This window comes from Eumetopias jubatus, unplaced genomic scaffold, assembly GCF_037043125.1.
Source record: "Eumetopias jubatus isolate StellerSeaLion01/CBP00866 unplaced genomic scaffold, mEumJub1_p1.0 scaffold_4, whole genome shotgun sequence".
Taxonomy (NCBI): Eukaryota; Metazoa; Chordata; class Mammalia; order Carnivora; family Otariidae; genus Eumetopias; species Eumetopias jubatus.
In genome coordinates, this window is record NW_028274810.1 from 90,172,635 (window position 1) to 90,196,739 (window position 24,105).

Here is a 24,105-nt window from a genome sequence, read left to right on the forward strand (position 1 = left end):
TCAGCTCAGGTCATGATCCCAGGCTCCTGGGATCAAGCCCCGCCATCAGGCTCCCTGCTCCCTGCTCCGGGAAGCCTGCTTCTCCCTCTCCCACTCCCCCACTTGTGTTCCCTCTCTCCTGTGTCTCTCTCTGTCAAATAAATACATAAAATCTTTAAAAAGAAAAAAAAGTAGCTAAAATGACAACATAAATTTCTTTTACTTTGTATCACCCTAGAGTATAATGAATATGTTCTGAATATTACCTTGTCCTCCCTCTACTCTGGCTAAAAAATTTCTGATGAATAAAGGCTATGAAAGAAAAATTCACAGAAGAAATACAAATGACTAATAAATGTGGAAAAAGTCAATCTAAGTAATTAAAGAAATGGAAAAGAAATGAAAAACTTTTAGTCTATTTATAGCAGCACAGATTATCATTGTTATAACAACCAAAGCAGGGGCAGAGCAATAGGGATGTCGACTGATTCAGTATCTCTGGGAAGCAATCTGACCATACCCATATCTATCTATCTATCTATCTATCTATCTATCTATCTATCTATCAATCATCTATCTATCAATCATCTATCTATCTATCTAATCTATCTAATCTATCTATCTATATCTATCTATATCTATCTATCTATCTATCTATCTGTTTTTAGGTTTTGATAAGGTAGTTTTCCTTCTAGAACTCGATCATAAGGAAATTATAACCAGAGATAGAGTCAAGAATGTATAAAGCTGCTCAGAGCTTAATAAAGCACAAATGGACATATAAATGCCTAACTTACATTATGACCCAACTGTCAGACAAAATATTATGCAGACATTAAAATCAAGCATTTAGGAGCCCCTGGGTGGCTCAGTCGGTTAAGCATCTGCCTTCAGCTCAGGTCATGATCCCAGGGTCCTAAGATCAAGCCCCGCATCGGGGTCTCTGCTCAGCGGGGAGGTCTGCTTTTTCCTTTCCCTCTACCCCACGCTGCTGTGCACTCATGCACTCACACACTCTCTCTCATGCTCTCTCAAATAAATAAATAAATAAATAAATAATTTTTAAAAATAAATAAATAAATAAAAGCAAGCATTTAGCCAGGAGGTTGAAGCAGAGAAGCAGAACAGAATAAGTGTTTCTCTTATCCTGGGAAAGACAGACAAAATGATTATTTAAAATTTTAAAAAACATGTCGGGGGGGCACCTTGCTGGTTCAGTCAGTTGAGCACTCAACTCTTGGTTTTGGCTCAGGTCATGATCTCAGGGTTTTGAGACTGAGCCTTGCAGCTGGCTCTGTGCTGGGTGTGGAGCCTGCTTAAGATTCTCTCTCTCTCCTTCTCCCTCTGTCCTTGCCCTCCTTAAAAAAAAAAAAAAAAAAGTTTCGGGGCACCTGGCTGGCTCAGTCAGTAGAGCATGCAACTCTTGATCTCAGGGTTGTGAGTTTGAGCCCCACATGTGGCCTGGTTTACTTAAAATAAAAAATTAAAAGTTTATGGGGCGCCTGGGTGGCTCAGTCATTAAGCATCCTCCTTCAGCTCAGGTCATGATCCCAGGGTCCTGGGATCGAGCCCCGCATCGGGCTCCCTGCTCTGCAGGAAGCCTGCTTCTCCCTCTCCCCCTGCTTGTGTTTCCTCTCTCACTGTGTCTCTCTCTGTCAAATAAATAAATACAGTCTTTAAAAAAAAAAAATTAAAAGTTTAAATGAAGATTCGTGTTTACAAGGTTATGAAGAATGAAAAGGATCCAAAGAATGTATGGAAATAGCATTTCAATTTTTTAAAAACAAAAACTAAATATACGTTTAAAAAAATAACTGAAGGGAGGGCGCCTGGGTGGCTCAGTTGGTTGGGCGACTGCCTTTGGCTCAGGTCATGATCCTGGAGTTCCGGGATCAAGTCCTGCATTGGGCTCCCTGCTCGGCGGGAAGTCTGCTTCTCTTTCTGACCCTGCCCCCTCTCATGTACTCTCTCTCATTCTCTCTCTCAAAATAAATAAATAAAATCTAAAAAAAAATTAAAAAAAAATTAAATAACTGAAGGGTTTAAAAAACTAATTTTTAACAATGGTTACCTCTGGGTAATGGTACATGTTATAGATAATTCTGTAATTCTTCCCTCTTTTTTCCCTCATTTTCCATAAAAGTATTATGTGCTTTTTAGTAATCCAAACAGAAAAAAAGCTGACATGGAAACTTACTGTGCGGTTTCTAATGAACAGAAAAACCTTCTGGGTCTGCTGCGGTCCACTGATGATATCTGGAAAACAGGCTGCTTCTTGAGAAGTCATCCGGTCATGAGGAAGTCTACTCTGGAAAGCTGCACCCTCCACACCTAGCAAAGAAAGCAAAGGACTTCTGGGAAAAGTGCAAATGAATACAAAACCAGGGATAATGAAACTCCTTTTTTGCCTGAAGAACCTCTGTAAAGCTCTGCCTCATTCACAGACTGATCTCATCTCCTTTAAAATAAAAATCTTTTATTTTGCTCAAAAGATGACACATCTTTAGAATTTACTTACTCTTTTGAGCGTAATATTCCAAAAATTACATTTTACTAATGAGTGAAACAATGTACCTCCGAAAACATAACAAAGCATGCAGCGTATTTTCTTCATCCACAAAACAGCTTTATAATACTGGAAGATACTCTAATTAAAATTAGCATCACTGATAGTGTTCCCAAAATCTTAAAACTAAGGAACCAGAATAAAGGAAAATACACTAAAGGAAAGCAAAAGAGACTAGAGTGAAAAACAACCACATGCCTTCTTTTAAAATTAGAGCAGGGAACATGGAGAGGACTTTAAGGTTTAATAACCAACAGTAAGAAATGCATGATTATCTGGTCAATGGTCCCATCCATTAGTTCCCATAATGCAATGCTGGCAGTGAGATAAGTTAGGCAGACTACAATGAGGACAGAAGAAAGCAAGGAATTTACCTTTCCCAGCAAAAACATTAGAGACGATTTACTACACTACACAAGTATGTTACTGCATATACTATACACTACATATACATACAATGTACGCATGTTCTCTGTACAGGTAAAATAGATATTATTTTGAAACTTTTACAACTGGGTATTAAATCGATTATTTTTATAAGCTGATAGTTAAGTACATCTCTATAAGATGTCCTTAGAAACACATTTACATGTATTCTACCTGTATTTCTAAGATCACCCTATAAAAGATATTTAACCACCAGCTTATTAAAATATCAAGACATAAAGAGTTTCAAAATTCAATACCACTGAATTATATGTAAGTAATGAAATAGGCACCCACCGATATCTGTATTTAATCATTTAAATCACATGAAACAAGAAGTTAGAAACACTGATACTGGAAACAAAATTAAAGGCAAGGCAGGGTAAGATTAAGAAAATAAAAAGAACAAGGCAGATATAGATATAACTTAGAAAACGAGAGCTAAGTTATTAAAGTGCTGTCTCCACAAAGACATGTATAAACAATAACTTGGACAACAGTGGTTAACAAGAGGTCAAGCAAAAATGCCTAATGCTAATATGAGCAGCACATTAAACAATATTCTTGGGAGGGAAGGAAAAAAATCTATCCACTCACAGTAGATAATAAGGGCACATGTACTACACTCACATTACTAAATCAAATCAACAGTTCTCTCATTTACTGAATCTCAACTTAAAGACTGTCAGGACAATTAATTATTCCCTAAGGAAAAAAATAATCAGTAAGAGCCAAATTGTTGAGAGTGGAACATGAAATTAAGGCAAGGAGAGAAGAAATGCTAGCAACGGGGGTCTAGGTTATTTCAGTAATGTGAAATTTTCTAAAACTACACATAGCTTTGATGTCCCTAGTGCCTTACCCGCAATCAAATAAACAAAAAATAAGACCAAGAACAAAAACATGACACATTATAATGAGCATTATCTATACAATAATCCCAAGTACTCAAAGATCTCTTAAAATAGGTTACCTTCATAAGTGTATACTACTGACATGAAAACCAGTGAACTCTATAAACTGTACTCCTCCCTCCCCAAAACAGGTAGTTTTCTTAACCATACCTTCTACATGCTTATTAAGTCATCACTGACCATCAATCCTGCTGCAGAATACTACCGTCAACGACAGTCAAAAAAAACCATGTAGGGAAAGACACTAAATTTTTTATCACATTTGGCTCCTCATTCTAAGTACTCTTATTATCAAAAACTACTCTAAATTAGTTGGCTAACTTTGGGAATCTTGAGACTATGTAACAATTAAATATTATTTACATTAAGTCATGTAGCAGTTTTAAAAGTATCTTTAAATCAAACAACAAATGATTAACAAAAGGAATTAAAGAAGCCAAAAATTGTGACACTAATGTATGTGTGGAACAATAATCATCTCCATCTCTATCTTCTACAAAACATCTGAAAACACCTAGTTATTCTTAAATACTTGTCAATTTTTAAAAATGAAAAACAGCTTCTAAAAACTCAATAATTATTTTATTCCTTTTTGTTTTTAGGTTTGAAGACTTATTTCAAGGAAGACCATTATCAATATAAAGATGAAAACTGTGTAAGAAAAAAAATCTAACCTTTTATCAAAGAAACAAAAAATTTTAAGTTGGAACCCACGCTATTCAGAAGCTAAATCAAACCACTCTTTTAATAGGATACTTCCAAAATGAACTAATAGGCCATTCTGGACAATATGACTCATAAGTATCTCCTTTAGAGGGAAAAACCTTAAAGAATACAATTGACTTTAATAATATCCTTATTAAAAGGAAGTACATTTCATTCAAAAGTAATTTATACTTGGAGTTTGTGTGTACTTAACAAAGTCTGGTATTCTGGAAATTGAGAATGTTTCCAAGATGCAACCTTAATTTTTTAAAAGCCCCAAGGCTGCCTATATATCTTGCCCTCTCAGTTCAATTCCTTTTTCCCCCACACTTCACACAGGAAATTCCAGCATCACCTTTCAAAATGCAGTCATGCTAAAGCAGAAATGCCCTTTCTAATGGTCTGACTGGCTCAGTTTCTCTGAAAACACAGTAAAAGTTGTAAAATACTTAAGGGACTATAAAGACCTTTTTTGATAGATTAGCCAAGCAGAGAAGGGGCAGGGGAAGGTGAGGATATAAATCCTCTATTCCACCAAACGACTTCCTCCCTGATTCTGACGATATAGGTAGCATTTGAGTAGAGTGAGGTAACAGAGATACAAAAAATAACAGAAAGGAGGCCTCCATGAAAGTTACTTGCCTTTTTTTTTCATGAAGTAGACAAAATAACTAGAATGACTAGTTTTCTAGTTGAAGAGTGAAAATAAAAGCCTGACAAGAATCTACATATAAAAGACTACTTAAAATTAGTAAATTACAGATGCACCATATCCAGTCCTATAATAAAGACAAAAAGAATAAGGAACAGAGGGAAAGGAGAGAAAAAGAAAAAAAGAGAATCATATGATTTCTTATGCTTTACATCTTTTATTTTTAGGGTAAACATACACTTTAAATGATTCTCTGAGGGAGGGGAGGGGAGGGTATAACGACTAGTCTACGCATAAGAAAGAAGACCTCTGGGTTCCCCTCCTCCAACCTTTGGTGTAACCTCGGTCATACCATTTAACTGTATTTCAGGTCTAAATCCATAAAACAGGGGTGGATACAGTATTATCTGTTTGACGGCAGGAAGCTGGAGAAAATGACCTTAAGTACCCTTCTAACTTTTTAAGATGTAGGATGAATACATCAACTTGATGTGGATTTATAAAAGTCAAGATATGATCCTGGTCCCAAGATACTTATGAGGGTCATTTGGCTTTATTAAAAACAGAATGTTGATCGCTTACAAGCGATCTAACTGATCATCTCACAAATGCACGCTTCTGAACATGGCGAAGATCTGAAGAGAGACCTTGAAGGGTTCAGAATAGTCCCCACCATTCTTGGAAACACTTTAAAAACAAAACAAAACAAAACAAAACTCATGTTCTACTAAACAGTAAGTCAGAAGCACCAGTTTTATATGAAAGTGTTTTTACTTTCAGCAATACAATATATTGTTTACTAAAGCAAAAGAGTAAATTTATCCACGTTAAAACAAAAAGCAACAAGAAAACTCAATTTATTTCTTCAAGATTAAAGCTCTAAAGGCTATCCCTGATCCTCAACAGTTCCATGGAAGATCCAATTGTGCATCATCTGATGAACAGCATTCTTGAAGGTTTATCTGCCACAGAGACTCTGAACGAGGATTTTAACTCCTCTAAGATAACCATGTACTGATTATCAACCTCCAATCCTTGGGATAGCATTTAAACATGTTTACTTCTAACATTCTGGATCACCTATATACTAATTTCTGCATTAACAGTGAACTTTGACCCAAGAGTAAAATACAAATATTTCCTGGACCTGCTGTACACAACTGCAAAAGAGAAATAATTTTAAAGTAGACTTAACAGTTGAAAAGTGACAAACTCCAAAGTGAAGTAATACCTATTCCAGTTCTATCAAAATGTATGTATCAGTCAGCTTTGAGCACTGAACCACACAAAAACATCCAGGGCAAAGGATGAAATCCAGACATACTATTTTGAACTCCTGGAACAAACTTGAATAGCTCTGGATGGGCCCTATAAATCATTTAACCCTTTACTTTTTCCTAGAAGTAAAAATATCATAGTTCAATCTGAAAAGAAAGAGCATTTCGAATAGACTTAATTTTGACGTGACAAAATGTTTAAACTACAAAATAATTAACCATGTAACGTTAATTAAAAAATTGTACCCAACACTATCTAACAACCACCTCTGAAGAGTCCCTTGCCTGCATAATTCCTCTGACTAGTCCTAGAAGGCCTTTCTGTCCCCCCCCCCCCCCCTTTTTTTTAAGGCTTCTGGCTTCTGGCTTCTCCTCTCTGTGTATATAACTATATTTCTTTTTAAAGGTCCCATGATTCCTAAATCTATGTTTTATATCATGTTTACTGTTACTATAAAAGCTGCCGGGAAGAAAAGGACCCGCCATCTCCTCAAAAACATGAAGAGCGGAGGGCTGAGATCGGCCTGAGGACTTCAAAAGGTTTTGCTTGCCTTTGTTCTGGCTAACACTCTCTCCTATTCTACTACGCTGTCCTAAGGGTTATATTTCCCCTGCGCTTCTGGCTAAAATGTGGATACCATAGCCAAAAACACTTGCAAGCATCAATCCCTGACTTGGCGGCTCTTGCTACTAAGTGGCAAGCATCTAATGCCACCCTCACCTGATGCTTGGCCGTCTCCATACCCTCCAGAACTGTCGTCTTGAAGTCCTCCTGCTTGCCCTGTGGAAGGAAAGAGGAGAACTCAGGGACCTTACTCCATAAATTAAGATAATTATCTGGACATAAAGGCCTAATAGTTGGCGACTCACAAATTCACCAACTAGTAAACCCATATTCAGAGAGCTCCTTCTTCTTGAATCAGGCCCAGGGAATCACATCATAGTCTTCCAAATTCTGGTCAGAAAATTTAAACTTTACACACTGATTCTTGTTGAAAGGTAGAAGAACGAAGTACATATAGTATTTCTAATCACTAAATCCTTGCTGTCAGTCTTACTTAAGTCAAGGTTGGTTGGGGGGAAAAACGAATTCCAAACGTCTTTTACTACTTGTTGCTAGACTGAGAGTTAGGTGTCACATGGACTCTAGGGTCTAGAGCTGCAACAATTCAGCATCTCCTCAATCTCCCTTTATCTTTACCTTTCTATCCACAAAGAATATACTTAAACAACAAGCAAAAGACATAGTTTTAATGAAAAATATTCCCTTTGACTTCAAAACAGGGACTGTAAAGATTCAGCACCAAAACAGATTTCATTTACTATGCATGCTAGACAGCACTAGATCTGAATACGCCAGTGCTTCCTTAGTAAAACTTTCAAACACACCACAAGACACCCTGCAGCCATATGCCAAGTAATGTAGATAGACACATACAGTGGGGGCTGGGGGGAAGGCAAGATATGGGGGAGCTTCTACTTCAAGCTACACAATAAACCAGCTAACAGATTTTCCTCATTGACTAATATGTAGAAATAACTTCAAGGAAAGTATCAAAGCTTGAAAGTTCAATCCGACAAAGTCAGAACAGATCACCTTCCAGATTCTTCCAAAATCTTATCACCAAGACAGATGCTATGATCTTAAGCTTCTAGCTACCTGGTACACTATGAGAAAACTATAGCATGATCTTTGAAAGATGAAAACACTCCCCAATGATCTAAAACTTGACAAGCTTTTAATTGATTAAAAGAATCTCAACAAGAAAGCAGACTGATTAACCATTATTTGAATTAAAAGGGAGCAGGAAAGTGAAAATGACATCTCTATCCTCATGTATTTGAAGGTGTTTAGATAGAAATGATTTTTGACATTAGAATGTGTTACTAGAAGCTGTATGTTCTGAGGCTAGGACAGAATCTCATTCTAAAATTATTTCACTATGCTCTTGTGTGAAGGGCCCTTGAGGTTTTAGAAGGGTATGGCTTTCAGACAAGGCTAAAGATATATGATCTGTTGTTAACAGTCTTTGGAAAAGGGCGTTAATTATGAATATATGATGACTCCTTACAAAATCCAGTCTGCAAGCATCGTGAAAATGCAGGCCCTACATTTAAAATTTTACTTTTAAAGTTTAAATAAGGGGTGCCTGGATGGCTCAGTCGGTTAAGCGACTGCCTTCGGCTCAGGTCATGATTCCAGGGTCCTGGGATTGAGTCCTACATCTGGCTCCCTGCTCTTGGGGAGTCTGCTTCTCCCTCTCCCACTGCCCCGCCCCCCTGCTCGTGCTCTCTATCTCTCCCTCGCTCTCAAAATCTTTATTGGGGGAGGAGGGGGAAGGGCTCAGAACAATGAAATAAATAGTTTCCAAGAATAACATTTAAGCACTAGGAAAAATATAGCTCCTGACTCCCTCAAATTATGTACCCCGGTTGGCAAAGAATGAAAGCTACAGTCTCTTGTCACAAAGGCATCTCACCACTTCTAAAAATAAAAAAAACCACTTTCAAGCTAGCCATTAAGTCCTGAATTATTTTATCCTTCCTATTTCTATCATTTGCTTTCTCCCACTATATGTCATACAGTATGCTAAATTAATTTATTTTAACATACAGGCAGCTCTTGGCTGTTTTCTGTCATGGTCTTTAGACCAAGAAATCCATAGAAATACGGATTTCTTAAGCCTGATTTCTGTGCTCAAAAGCTCAACAAGGTTGCTCTTTTACAACAAGGTAGGGAGGTCTTTTTTGTCTTCTGCTTTTGAAAAAAGGAACAAAACTCACATGCTGTTCTTGGATAAAAATATGTAGGAGTAATATGAAAAATACTCAATACCTTGCCTACCCCTTTAAAGAGACCCCTCTTAATGGCAGAAAGTCAAAATAGAAATGAAACTCCAAAGTACTGCATAAGCAGAGAAATAGGAGAAAACCAAATAGGTGATATAACCGTGTAAGAAATGATGAGAAACAAAACAAGAAGTGCTTAAAATTAAGTAAAGGAACAATGGGTCTCTTAACTTGATGAACGTTTAGAGATGAGATTCCTCCTTTCTCTCTAATCGTAACACACTCATGAGTATTTGGAGGGTGCCTACTTCTCCAAAGACAGGTAACAGCATCATCTTTATTAGTGATATTCTTCTAGACCAATTCTTCCATCATTTTCTTAAAAACAACACACAAATGTTTGCAGCTAACTTTCCATCAAGGATTGCCTCTGATTAAAACATATAAAATGCCACATTCACTTGTTCTTTGGGTCCTTCTGGCCTAGGACTCTGCTTCTACCAGTGGCACAAGGACATGGAACAGCAGGCAAGTACAGCTGTTACCCTCCAGGAGCTCAAATTCAAGATAGAAAATGAAAATATACAAAAACAACCTTTTCACATCACCTTGATTTGGGCATCACTGTGCAGGAGACCTTTTGTTTTCGTTCCCACCACACACACACACACACACACACACACACACCACACACTCGAGTTTGAAGCAGAGACCCTTAGTACCTGTATTTGTGCATATCTTCTACAAGTTGAAAATAAAATCTTTGGCTTATCTTACATAGCAGCCTTTCAGCTGCCGTCTAATAAACCCTCCACAGACCTGTTAGGTTATTCTTGAAAAACAGTGAAGTATTTTAGTTACAGTCACACTGGATGCTATCTCATCTTGATTCAAATTCTCAAGAGATGACTCTTCCAACATCTTAAAAGGAAATCTATGATGTCTTTCAAATATTTTTATCTGACAAGCATGGAGGGCAGGATCACTGATGTGTTGTTCCCAGGAACATACCAGCAGATTCACATTTTGACTTTAGTTTGTTGAAATCACATTCAAATTGATAACTTTTGTAAACAATTTGAGAACCTTCTAAGTCTGCTAGGAAGCAATGATTTTTAAACAGAAAATCAACTTACCAAAATCTAATAAAAATTGTACCAAATTTATAGAATAAAAGTGACTGACAAGCTATTGGTTTCAATCAGACCTGACAAATTAGTAGAGGAAAAGAAAAAACTTAAAAGTTTAAATCATCTTTGAACACATAAGTTTCCCTCTATTAACACTTCGGTTTAGTTTATATTTTAAATAATCTCACTAATTCAATGTTTACTGAATACCTATTCTAAAACTTCCAAGCACAAGTAGAAAGTTGAACACATTATGTACCTATTTTCAAAGGGCTTATAATCAATTGAGGAAAGATGAAAAATATTTTTTAGGGAAACAAGAAGCTAACACAGACTTGAGGAATCAGGAAAGCTTTTCTGAACAAATCCAGAGATTCGGCAGTCCAACCACCAGCATGATCCAGAACACATAAAAGCAAGGAGAAAAGCACAGACATGGAATGTATAGAGAACCACACAGTACTTGCAGATGTGGGAGAGCAGGATAGGTAAAATGGGCCACTTTCAGTGCCAAAATCTGAACTTGATCTTAATAGTGATGGGGCAGAACTGTATGATCTGTCATAGGAAAGCAGCAAAACAAGTGATATTTTAATTCATCTAATCTGGTCACTTTGTACCAGATGGAGCACAGGGGAAAGGTGACCTAGATAAAAGAGATATAACTGAAAGGCTGCTTAAATAATTTAGATATGAAGTAAAATTCACTAGAATAAAAAGGTAACAATGAAAATAGATTAAGGCATAACAAGTCAAAGAAGCTGTTCACAGGAAGATACAGGACTTTAAAACAGATTTGATCAAAAGGGTAAGGGACAGTCAAGAAGACTCCAAGGTTTTAAAAGTTCAAGAATGGTAATGCAACAGACAAAATGGGAAATTTAGGGAAAATTCAGGTAAATTAAATTAAATGGAAATACTCTACTTAATTCGTCTTTAAAGTAATTAAAGACTAGAACTCCAGGGGCACCTGGGTGGCGCAGTCAGTTAAGCTGATGACTCTTGATTTTGGCTCAGGTCTTGGTCTCAATGTTCTGAGATTAAGCCTCATGTCAGGCTCAAGGCTCAGAGGATTCTCTCCCTCTTCTCCCCCCAACCACGCCCCCCCATAAATAAATAGATCTCAAAAAAAAAAAAACTAGAACTTCAAAGTTAGAATGGGGCCAAAATAACATGGAGATAGTAATATGCTCAGAGAAGGACGCCTGGGTGGCTCAGTCCATTGTCTGCCTTCAGCTCAGGTCATGATCCCAGGGTCCTGGGATTGAGTCCTGCATCAGGCTCCTTGCTCAGCAGGGACTCTGCTTCTCCCTGGCATGCTGCTCCCCCTGCTTGTGTTCTTGCTCCCTCTCTCTCTGACAAATAATAATAATAATAATAATAATAATAATAATAATAATAATAGGCTCAGAGTTTGAAGCAGTTGTAAATGTAGGACTAATCTCATAAGAAAAGTCACAGTTTCAAAGAGGAATTGGTCAACGTAGACAAATGACAAGAAAAAGTTAAAATAATTGAAAGGTAGTGAGTTATTGGTGACTATCACCACTTCGTGCTGCCTTCCAGTCCTCTCTGCAGTGAAAGGTGGCTTTAAAAACATCCTCATGGTGCACCTGGGTGGCTCAGTCGTTAAGCGTCTGCCTTCAGCTCAGGTCATGATCTCAGGGTCCTGGGATCGGGCCCCGCATCGGGCTCCCTGCTCAGCGGGAAGCCTGCTTCTCCCTCTCCCACTTCCCCTGCTTGTGTTCCCCTCTCTCGCTGTGTCTCTGTCAAATAAATAAATAAAATCTTAAAAAAAAAAAGAATTAACTTTTTAACATGCTATTTCTTTCCACATTCCATAGTAGGGATTTTCCTTACCTATTTTGTTGTAAAATCTTGGTTTGTAGTTCACTTTTCAAAATGTTCCAGAGAAAGTCTACAAATTATATGCTGTTATACTGCTTAACTACCAAGCTTAAGGTGAGTTTGAGTAATTAACAAACTTACTTTTCTAGTTTACCTGTTTTTTTTTAAATTAGTCTGTTTACGTATGTAATCTCTACACCCAATGTGGGGCTCAAATTCACAACTCCAAGATCAAGAGTCACACGCTCTTCTGACTGAGCCAGGCAGGCACCCCTCACCTGTTTCTAAAAAGGCCAATACTGAAGTTTACCCTGGACCTATTAAAAGAACCATAATAACTTTTCATAACTTATAACCATGAAAGAATTTCAACAAGAGAATCCCTTTTTCCTGCTCAAGTAAATTTCTCAGAATGCTGGCTATCCACATCTTCTCAGATCATGATTAGAGGCTCTTTCCATCCTCAATATGATTTGAGTCTACACTGCTATGAGGAAGATACAACTTCTTAGGCATTAATTAATCATATGTATTCTTCTAACTTCACGTATCAGAAGATGCAAAAAAAACAAAAGCAAAAACACAACTCTATCTTCAAATGTTTAAGACTTCTGTGATTACCAAATACTGCAAAAATGTTAACATTTGTTATATCTCAATAGCTGATACATGGATTTTGATTAGGTTATTCTAAGGAGAGAGAATCTATATCAGAAAAGTACCAAGATTTGCCATTCCTCCTATGATTTAACATACAAAAGCTTAAGTGATCTATTTTGCAAGTGACATGTTACTGAAAACGGGTTACCACAAATACTTTACAGTTTCCAAAGGTGATAGAGTATGTCAACCTACCCTCATTTTTTCCCGAAAACATCAATCCACCCTATTCCTAGTTTCAACTCTGTTTAATAAATACAAGATGTTTGTACATGAAGATGGAATTCATATTTTCTCATTTGATCCCCATACCAAGCCCCACTTTGCAGATGAAAAAACCCTCACAGACCAAGTATCCTATTTTCCTAGTATACCATGACCACACCAAATAACGGATGGTAGCAAAAAGAATTCAAGGAAATTATACAAATAAAGTTGCTCAGCTAACCAAATTACCATTTTGTCTTAATAAAAAACAGAACAATCAGTGAAATGGAATCATTAAGAAACGCAGCTCAATCTGTCAAAGACAGAATATAAAACTGGTAGCATCTGATTCAATGGTTAATCAGCCAAAAGCACTAAACAGTTTAAAATCAAGGAGATTAACTTACTTCATAAAAGCTTAACTGAATTCCTTCATGTTTAATGTAAAACTTCCAAAATCCAATTTTGGGAAAAACATTTAAAAACAACTTCTGGATTCTCACCATACTTTGAATACACTTTTACTGTACTGTTTCTTCATTGTAGCCAATTATTAAACGTGTAACCCTAAAGTGGACTATGAATTCTTCACGGGCAGACCTAGTCTTCAGCTCTGAATCCTCAGAACCCAGCACCACACCTGGAACAAAGCTCTGTAGTTTAACAAGTAATGTGTGGAATAAAGTGAATGAGGAACTGCTAAATTTGGGGCAATTTTACTTTGTGTAGAAAATGTCTCTATTTCATTTTTTTTTTTAAATTTCCCTTCCAGGGCACCTGGCTCAGTCGGTGGAGCATGCAACTCTCAATCTCAAAGCTGTTGAGTTCAAGCCCCAAGTTGGGTGTAGAGATTGCTTAAAAGTAAAATCTTAAAGGAAAAAAAAATCTCTTCCATAATACTTTTTTTTTTTTTTAAGATTTTATTTATTTATTTGACAGAGAGAGACACAGCAAGAGAGGGAACACAAGCAGGAGGAGTGGGAGAGGGAGAAGCAGGCTTCCCACCGAGCAGAGAGCCCAGTGGGGCCGGATCCCAGGACCCTGGGATCATGACCTGAGCTGAAGGCAGATGCTTAATGACTGAGCCACTCAGGCACCCCCCCTTCCATACTACTTTTTAAAAAATTCTTCCACTAAGCCAAGGATTTTAGGAAGACTTACTTCCCTTCCACTCTTTTTCTGCCCCTAAGTCCCTCCAAGTGTTTATACTAAAATGTGATATTTAAAAGTTATTTCACCTTATGGTATTTATGTATGCATTTATAATTCACACTAGGCCACAAATTACCTGTGAGTGGGGACCATGTATTGCGCAGTGATATATATACCTTGGCCCATTTTTAGTTATCTCTCAAAATATAAAAATTTTGAATTAACCTAGATTACCTTTTCAGCTTGTGACTTTTTTACACTCAGCTCTCCAGTAAATTATTCTGGGGCACAGTTCCAAATCAGAACCCTGAAATGATGCTATACACAAAAGAGGGGGGAAAGAAAATTAATCCTAGGTCTGCTTTCTAACGTATGCACCATACTTCATATAATGAGAACTCAAATGATTTCAGGGACTTACTTGACACTACCAGGCCAAAATGGCAACATAAACAAATCCCTTAGGAATGAATTTCTAGCAACTTCTAGTAAATCTACAAAAGAGGGTCTCCTGCTGTGTACGGGGGTGTAACAGAATTCTATAATCCTCCCCGTGGAGGTAATCTGAATCCATTCTCATGAAATCTGAAAGCTATTCCTACTATCTGACTGTACTTGAAGGCATGGCAAGAGAAATCGGAGAGAAAAGCCTGGGATAAGTCACTTGAAAATATTTATGGAACGATAAACAGAATTATTCACTGAACTCTGACCATAACTACCCATGCTGCCAAACCCAGGACTTTTACCGACTACCATCAGTATGACTGCCTCACACAGGGCCCTACGAACAAAGAACTATAAAAATGTAGGGCCATTACACAAATATTAGGACCCCTGATTTTTTTTTCTTTTAAAGTAAGGAAATCCAGGGGCGCCTGGGTGGCTCAGTCGTTAAGCATCTGCCTTCAGCTCAGGTCATGATCCCAGGGTTCTGGGATGGAGCCCCGCACTGGGCTCCCTGCTCTGTGGGAGGCCTGCTTCTCCCTCTCCCACTCCCCCTGCGTGTGTTCCCTCTCTCAAATAAATAAATAAAATCTCAAAAAAAAAAAAAAAAGGAAGGAACTATTCTCTGGTCAAATTCTATTATACTAAGTTCTAAAGAATAGTCCAAAAGATTCTGTCTTTTAGATTTTTGCTATACTGAATAAGCAATTCATAAAGTATTTAGTCATCAATCTTTTGTCATAAATATTTTCACTATAATAGTGTGATCAAGTTTCATTGCATTTTAAACTAAATTCTTCAACCCACACACACACATTTTATATATTTTCTATAATTTAGTACTTTTACTAATTCATGTTGCATCTCCTCTCATGTGATTTTTTAAAATATTCTTTCAACCTACAGTATGACTATTACATGAACAGGGCCCCAAAATTATTAAAACCATTTTTGTCGTACCAATCTCTCACATCAATGATTTCTGTAATTCGTTTAACAGCCTACATCTCTTTCAAACACACATACCACACACATACATCCATTATTACCATGCGCAACAGAAAGTAGGTACTTTCCTTTGTTTATATTCTTATAAGAATTCTTATATATTCTTAAAAGAATATAAACAAGATGAAATGATTCCTCCTACATTCAAGAGAATCAATAGATTACAATACAGAGCTGTCATCAATCAGCTAACCATATCTAACAAAATTAACCAATGATTTGATGGAGCTTCATTACAGTAAATAGCACATCACTGAGGCTAGAAAAATGGTACATAGACATATGCACATGCTTTTATATATATATGTATGTATTTTTTAAACATACTTCTGATATCTCTGTTGAGAAATTAACTTGAAGAAATCTTGAGAAAGGCATCTTAATAGCCCATTTCAAATTTCATTTTATTATCTTAAAGCAAGTTTCCATAAGTCTTAAGCTTTACACAACTAAGCTACTTCTAACCCCAAATGAATTATATCTTCCCAAACCAGAGTTCCTAAACAGCTATCCAATACAAAATTTAAATTCAGAAACTTAAGATTTTTCTGAAAATGTTCAACTACTGAAAGGCAGTGGAGTGAGAAAAAAAATTATGTTTTTGTATGAAAATAAAAAAGCTAAGTGCTAGCAAACCATTAATATAGTAAAACCTCTTTGAGGAATAATCAAAGGCACACAGGGTAACAAGTGAACCAAGAAAGGAAAAAAAGCAATTCTCTAACAGAAGGCTACTTTAACAGGGGTATTCTTCTAAACCAGTAAAGTCCAACCAAGATTTTTACTCTATTTTACAGATGCTCCACTATTATGTGACACTACTAATAACCACTCAATTCCAAAGACTTTTCAGGTTCAGTTGGCATGACTTTTAAAAACACTTTTATCTTGATAGAAGAAATACTAGGAAACCAAATAAACCCATCATTTGTTAAAACAAATACATTCAGAAGTGTACAATAAATGTAAAAATACATGGAAACGTTTAGGAAAACAAATCATTTTAATTTTAAATATAAGCAGCAATACTTAGTATGAAAAATACATTATTTACTCATGTGACTACCACAGGACTACAGGCCACATTCAGTTATTACCAAAAACAGACAAATCTAAAAACAGAACTTCTTCCCAATTACATAAATCCAAACGAACAAAAAAACCCAAACATCTTGTTACCATAAAAATTCAACTTTCAGGTCGAGAACATTTTTCCATTGACCAAAATTCACTAAACTTGATTATCAAAACAACCTAAATCATCTCTCCAAGCCAGTCTCTTTACTCCTTTAGTTCACGTTTAAAGACATCAGATTGATTTTTCCAAAAAATGTATTTTGGTACAATGCCTCTCACTCAAAATACAAAATACCTTGGTGCTACCCCACGCAGATCCTCCCAGATATGGACTTCAAATTCCTTAGCCTGGTAACAAAGGCTCCAACCTTCCTTTCTGGCCTCCTCTCAGAATTCGCCTAAAGGAATCTTCCCCAGTGATATTTTCTGACCCAGTGGACTTCGGAATACCTTGTGCTAACAAAATATTTTATTCTTAATAACAACACTGTGGAAAGCCAAGCAAAATTTTCTAAGCAAACTTCAAAGTTGGTAAAAATGAAACGTATTCAAACCTTACTTATATAAGGTTTTATATCTTTATACTTACATAAAGAATAAGTTATTTTCTCGTTATTACCTAAAATGATTAAGATAAAAATATTTGGTAAAGAATGAGACCCACATCTTCTCTCAAAGACTTTAAGATACCCAAATGACAATGGTTCTATTCAATTTTTGAATGAAAACTCAAGTGAAAGAGCCGGTTCTGACAGGAGATTTGGAAACCCTGGACAGCTTTTAAACGCTTAAAACTCACTTGACAATATTTTATGATTCACTATTAGGGCCCAATCTATTTCTAAATTATACAGGCTAGTACGCTGCCACTACTATTCTGGGGAAAATACTTCCCTAATTCACCCTGGAAATCTTTTTTTAAATTTCAAGTTGTTTTAAAGGAAAAATAACTTTATTTTCATAATCACAAATAATATATTGTAAGTTTTGGCTACTGTCAACACATCTCTGAGCATTGAAGATAGTCTAAACTTCAACTTTAACTTTCCCCCAAAATACTAAGATAACTTATTTAAACCACTGGATAAAAATTAAACTACAACATAATAGCATAAAGAGAGTTCCCCAGGGTGCCTGGGTGGCTCAGTCGGTTAAGCGTCTGCCTTCGGCTCAGGTCATGATCCCAGGGTCCTGGGATTGAGTGCCACATCGGGCTCCCTGCTCAGCGGGAAGCCTGCATCTCCCTCTCCCTCTGCCTGCCGCTCTGCCTACTTGGGCTCTCTCTCTGTCTTTCTGTCAAATAAATAAATAAAATCTTAAAAACAAACAAACAAACAAGACAGTTCCCCAAATCCTAGATCTCTTTAATAAGATATTTACTTCTTGTACCAACAGTGCTTGACATTAATGGAAAAACAAACATACAAAAACAAAATATAAAACCTCTTTCATGAAAAAGAAAATATTAACATCAGGTTTAAAATGCTCAGAGGGCAAAGAAAGTGTGTATCAACTTGGTATATACTTAAGTCAGTTGTTCACTGGAGACACCAAAAAGAGGGTGAGGCAGCATCTAAACTATCAGATCATCTACTGAAGAAAACTTAGAGCCCTTGAACCAAGAAATCAGCAGCGTCTGGAACTATGACATATCCAGACTTATCCCCATGTATCTCATTCATTAGTAAGTTTACAGCAAAGGTAGAAGAAAACAAAGGCAAGAATCACAGAAGAATACAGAAGAAAAAGGAATAGGAAATCAAGGGAGAAGTTGGAGGCAAGGACAGAAAGAAGGGATTAGAGCTAAATGTAAAAGACTAGAAAGAAAAAAGAAATCAACAGAAAGAGAGGTGTTTTGAGGTACCGAGCAGGCTACAGTTGCCTCAGGTGCAACAGTCCCAGAGATAACAGATCACTGCCAATAACTGCCCAAAAAGTCATTTTTTAAAATATTTTTTTACGATTTTATTTATTTGAGAGCACATGAGAGGGGGGAGGGTCAGAGGGAGAAGCAGACTCCCTGCTGAGCAGGTAGCCTGATGCTGGACTTGATCCCAGGACTCCAGGATCATGATCTGAGCCGAAGGCAGTCGCTTAACCAACTGAGCCACCCAGGCGCCCCCCAAGAAGTCATTTTAAGAAAGTTTTAGGAAAACCATTCTTAGAAAACCCTGGATTCCTGAGATAGATTGAACCCAGAATCTAATCCTCTTGTTTAAATGTTCTCAAACCATGTTTTTATTATACTTTATTATAATTAATGAAATTATAAATTTTAACTTTTGAGAATTTTGGCCAGAATCTGGTAAGTTGTAAATCTAAATTTAAATTAACACCTGACCTGTAATTCTCTCAAGTGATACATCGGTAATAATCCTTTAAAAAAAAAATAACATCTGGTGATTTATATAACATCACAGGGGAGAACCTCTCCCCCCAAAAATACTAAAACAAAAGATAAAACTTCTCAAATTAAATATGTCTGTATCTGGGTACCTATGCAAGTCATGCAAGATACAGCAGATGGGATCTGAAACAGACATTTTGTTTTTAAAAGATGCAGGACTATGGGGCGCCTGGGTGGCTCAGTCGTTAGGTGTCTGCCTTCTGCTCAGGTCATGATCCCAGCGTGCTGGGATGGAGCCCTGCATCAGGCTCCCTGCTCAGTGGGGAGCCTGCTTCTCCCTTTCCAGCTGCCCCCACTTCTGTTCCCTCTCTTGCTGTGTCTGTCAAATAAATAAAATCTTAAAAAAAAAAAAAGAAAAAGATGCAGGACTAAAAGAATTAGAGAGGTAAATGGACCTGGAGCTATTAAAGATACAAAAAGTATTTTAAGGAGAAGAACTCAGTAAAAATTCAAAATCAGTAAGAGTTAATGAAATGCTATTAAGGCCAGAAGATAGGAAAAATTAATTAAGATTCTGCTTTTGTTTGGTCTCTCCAAACCAGAAGGGTACCCCTACGTGGTCTGGGTATCCTCAGGAGGACTTAGTCTGAGGGGATGTTAGCGACAATTCTTCAAAGATGTTTGAAGCTCGGAAACCAATACTTTAGTCTCCAATAATCTTTCCACTGTCATAGGAAGACTTTCAGTTTAGAGTCTCTTCATAGCCTTTTCTTCTAATATTCCTTTGAATGGCCACTTGAAAGGCCACTTGGGCGTTTTCTTTTTGACCTCATAATATATTTTTACATTTGTTCACCAGGAAATTGTTCTCAAAACCGATCCCCACTCTGAATGTTTTATCAGAAAGTATCTAACCATGTGGTAAATGCATAATTTAACCAGAATAATTTCTGAATCAGTCTATCTACAAATTCTGAATCAGAGATAAATCTGAGGGGTTTGGTCTTCAGATTCGGCTTTCTGTATGTTTTCTCGAACTGTTTATTTCTCCAATTTCCAAGTGCCTTATACTGCCACTATCCTTCCATCCCCATTTTTTACTTTCCTTCTATACATGTACAGACACACACACAAAATATCAGTACCACCGCGTATGTATGCACGTGTGTGTATGTGTACATATACATACAGACACACACACACATACACACACACACACACACACGCTACAGACACATGACCAGTATCAGAGTATAAACCAAAGATAAAGACATAAATAACACTGTAGAATAGGAATTAATCCATTTATTCTTATTTCCAAGATAAAACAAAACTAGTTGGTTACTATAACTCACCAGATGGTTCTTCAGGCTCACTTTCATTTTCCTCCTCTGGTGGGGCTTGAGGGGGTGGTGGGGGAAGCTTCTTTTCTTTTTCTGCTTTAGCATTTCTCTCTTCTTCTGAATAATACTCATCTTCTGAGAGGTTGGCCAAGCTTTCATCCATCTCTCTGTACTCTACCTATATGGAGATTATACCAGGGAAAGCTAAATACAGTGAACATCTAAAACCAGGGACTCAATTTGGAACCATCAGTGAATGTGAACTGCCTTTTAAATTCAAATTTTAAGGGAAATAAGTAAATAACAAGGAACAAGCTAGCTCACAATAGGTAGCTATTAAAAACAAAATCTTGGGGCACCTGGCTGGCTCAGTCGGAAGAGCATATGACTCCTGATCTCAGGGCCATGAGTTCGAGTGTAGCCCATGTTGGGTGTAGAGATCATTTAAATAAATAAACTTAAAAAACAAAAACAAAAACAAAACAAAAACAAAAACACCCCTAAAATCTCTCATGAAACAATCTCATGTCAGCTCAGATTTAGCTCAAACTATCAATTTTACATCATAGTACTGACATTTAGATTAATGAATCCGAGGCTCTCTACAACTCCTAAGAACTCTTTTAAAATATGTGTATGCATATATATGTATGTTTGTATGTACGTATACATCATGTTCACACACCAGAAGTTTCAACAAAGACTAAAATAACCCTGAGATAAAAATATAGTCAACTAGAATAACAAGTCTACCAGGCAGGTCAGGCCTGTAGTTCTACTATTCCAAGGTGGAACAGAAAAATCCCAGAAACTAAATGGGGAGAAATGGCAGGTAATAAAAACTACAAATGGCAGCAGCCAAACTGAAACTATGAAAAAGTACACTTTGCTTAAAAAATAACCGATGACCTAAGAAAGTTGAATGATGAAAGCAAAGAATCCTTAATATAACAAATTAAGTGAAACAGAAATGGAGACCACAGCTCTTACTACTAATTTAGACTCTGGTTATAAAAGGAGAGAACCAGGTAATAAGTATAAAGAGGAAAGAAACTTGGTGAATGTCTTATTGGGGGTAAAGCAACTTAAGATAGGGAAGATTATAATGGACCTGTTTGCCAAAATGTGTAATATGGTATTACAAATAGTCACCGACCTTAGAACACTAGCAAATTGTCACTGTTGACTCCCACCCTAAAAAAAGATTCCAGGAAGCCATAGCAACAACAGCTCTCTATTTCAGATTCAATGAAAAGATAAAATGAATGAAATAAAAATTTATTAGATGTGGAGACAGAGCAAAGACAATATGGTTTCCACGTATAACTACCTAATTTATTAGGTTTCTGAAATTAATAGTCCTGTGGATTACAGCAAGTGTACTCTACCTTAATTTTTGAAATGTCTCTGAAATAGCTCCATATGGCTGGCTACTTTTATATTTGCCTCTTTTTCTTTCTTTCTTTCTTATGACATGAACACAGACAGGCAGGAGAGTGGGTGGCTAGGGGAGGTAACAGGGATTGTGTCAGAAAATGGAAACAAAAATTAAGGATAAATTAAACAGTTCTGACCCACGCTCTAAAATTCTTATTTAACACATGAATAATAGTATTCATCTATCAAATACAGAACAGAGTACAAGGCCACAATGGAGAAAACAATTATGAATGAGAGTCTCCCTGCCCTTAATAAACTGAAAGTCTAGTTGCAAACTATTGGTCCTTATCAGGTAAATCGAGAGACTTTACAATAAAACCTCCACAAATCTACATACTAAACTTCACCCTACTTGACTGAGATAAACTGTAAGAACAGACCTTAGGACAACAGACAAGCTGCAAGGAGGGAAAAGTTTCAAAGAGGAAGAGGGGTCAGAAAATGTAATACATGTTTAGCGTATGTAGTTTCCCTTCTTTTAGCCCTCAGTAGTGCTTGACCCCTCCCTATCCCAAAGATTTAGCCCTTTAATCCTCTGTTCATCAATCTCATCCATTTAATCAATAATCACTTAACAAGTGCCTACCAAGGAACTGGGCAATGAGCAAATTCTGAAACAATAATATAAGATCCTTTCTACTGTAGTAGTTCGTTCAGCTCTTTTCAAAGGATGTTCCACAAAAGGAATCCATGATCAAGTCTGGGAAACACTGCATTCTTTACAGGCCCCCTCTAGGACAATCACGATGCACATTAAAGTTACTGAGAAGTTCTGCAGCAAAAACATTCTTTTTAACATTGTTTAATCCAATCTTTTGATGAAGTAGTAGCTGCTAAGAAGGAATAGAGTTCTTAGTTTTCAGGGAAAAAAAGAGATTAGAAAAACACCTAGAAGTAGGAGCAAAAATATCTAAGGGTAGTATTTAAAAATAACAAGGAAAAAAATATCTGTGTTTCCCAGAACCTAAAATTCTTCAGGATTTCATTTAAATACACATTTATATGTGTTAAACCAAACCATAATCCTTTGGAGACTACCAACAAACACATGAACTTGTACTGCTTGGGTACTAAATCTGGGGTAGACCTAAGAATGAAATTTCTTCTGCAATGTGTTCAACCAAGACAGTGTCCTGAGATGACAAGACAAGCTAGAAAAACAACAATTTGCACTACTTATCAATCACTGGATCTTATCAAGCACTGGGTTTTCACAATACTTCATAAACAAAACAGAAATAAAATTGGATTCTGAGACCAAAATAAGACTGCAACTATTAATTTAAACTTCTTAATATAAAACAGGTAAATACTACTTTATTTTGGGATTTTGCATAAAGTTTTATTTTGTAAAAAAAAGTTTCTCCACTTAATATAAAGTTAAACCATCTGAAAGAATCATACAAACTTTCAAAAAATAAAAAAAACTATTCCCCTGAGAAAAGGAACAGATACTCTAAACACAAAGTACTGGGAACTTCTCATCCCTAAGTAAAATCCTGAGACTTTGGAGGTTCTACTACTTACAACCAAGGACATAAAGATGTCCAATAGGCAGATATAAGTCAGTAGGGTAATTATTCTTACCTTTACACAGATGACTCTGAAATTTACACCTCTAGTCTCTCCCTTCTCTTCTTCACCCTTGCTACAATGCTTCATTCACTTTCCAGTCATCTTAAAGCTCCAGTCTTTTTGTTTTAATCTTTCTTCCTTTTAAGTCACCTAGGACACAACTGCCAGACTGATTTTCCAAATACGTGATATTTTTAGATAGTTTTAAAGGTGAATGCCAAATTTTTCAAACCAGCATATAAACTTTCTGGCTCTAACCAGTTGTACTTACCTTTAGCCATTTTCTAATGCACTAGTCAAAAAATCCTCAATGTTGTTCTACAGATCCCTAAACCCTAAAAGCTACTTCCTCCCTTTTCTGTTAATACGATGCCAGAATTCAAGGCTCATCCTTTCTGCAAATTATTTCCTAACTATTTCAAACTTGCAAATATGTCTTTCCTTTCTCTGAACTGTCATGGCACTTAAGGTCTGCACTTCTCAGTCTAGTGCAGTAGTGTCTGATACCATTTTCTGTGATAATGGCAATGTTTTGCATCTGTGCTTCCACTATGGCAGCAGT

At 36.7% G+C, this 24,105-nt stretch overlaps 1 protein-coding gene across 2 annotated transcripts in view; it reads right to left on the minus strand.

The window, feature by feature from the left end:
* KDM1A (lysine demethylase 1A) overlaps positions 1 to 24,105 on the minus strand; it is a 59,707-nt gene that overhangs the window by 31,040 nt on the left and 4,562 nt on the right. Inside the window, exons 2-4 of one of the 2 annotated variants that reach the window (XM_028090818.2) lie at positions 20,541 to 20,706; positions 7,241 to 7,300; positions 2,177 to 2,310 (exon numbers count right to left, since the gene is read on the minus strand). In XM_028090818.2, the coding sequence (XP_027946619.1) occupies positions 2,177 to 2,310; positions 7,241 to 7,300; positions 20,541 to 20,706 (360 nt within the window). The remainder of the gene's footprint in view (positions 1 to 2,176; positions 2,311 to 7,240; positions 7,301 to 20,540; positions 20,707 to 24,105) is intronic. The other variant, XM_028090819.2, reaches the window with a different exon arrangement.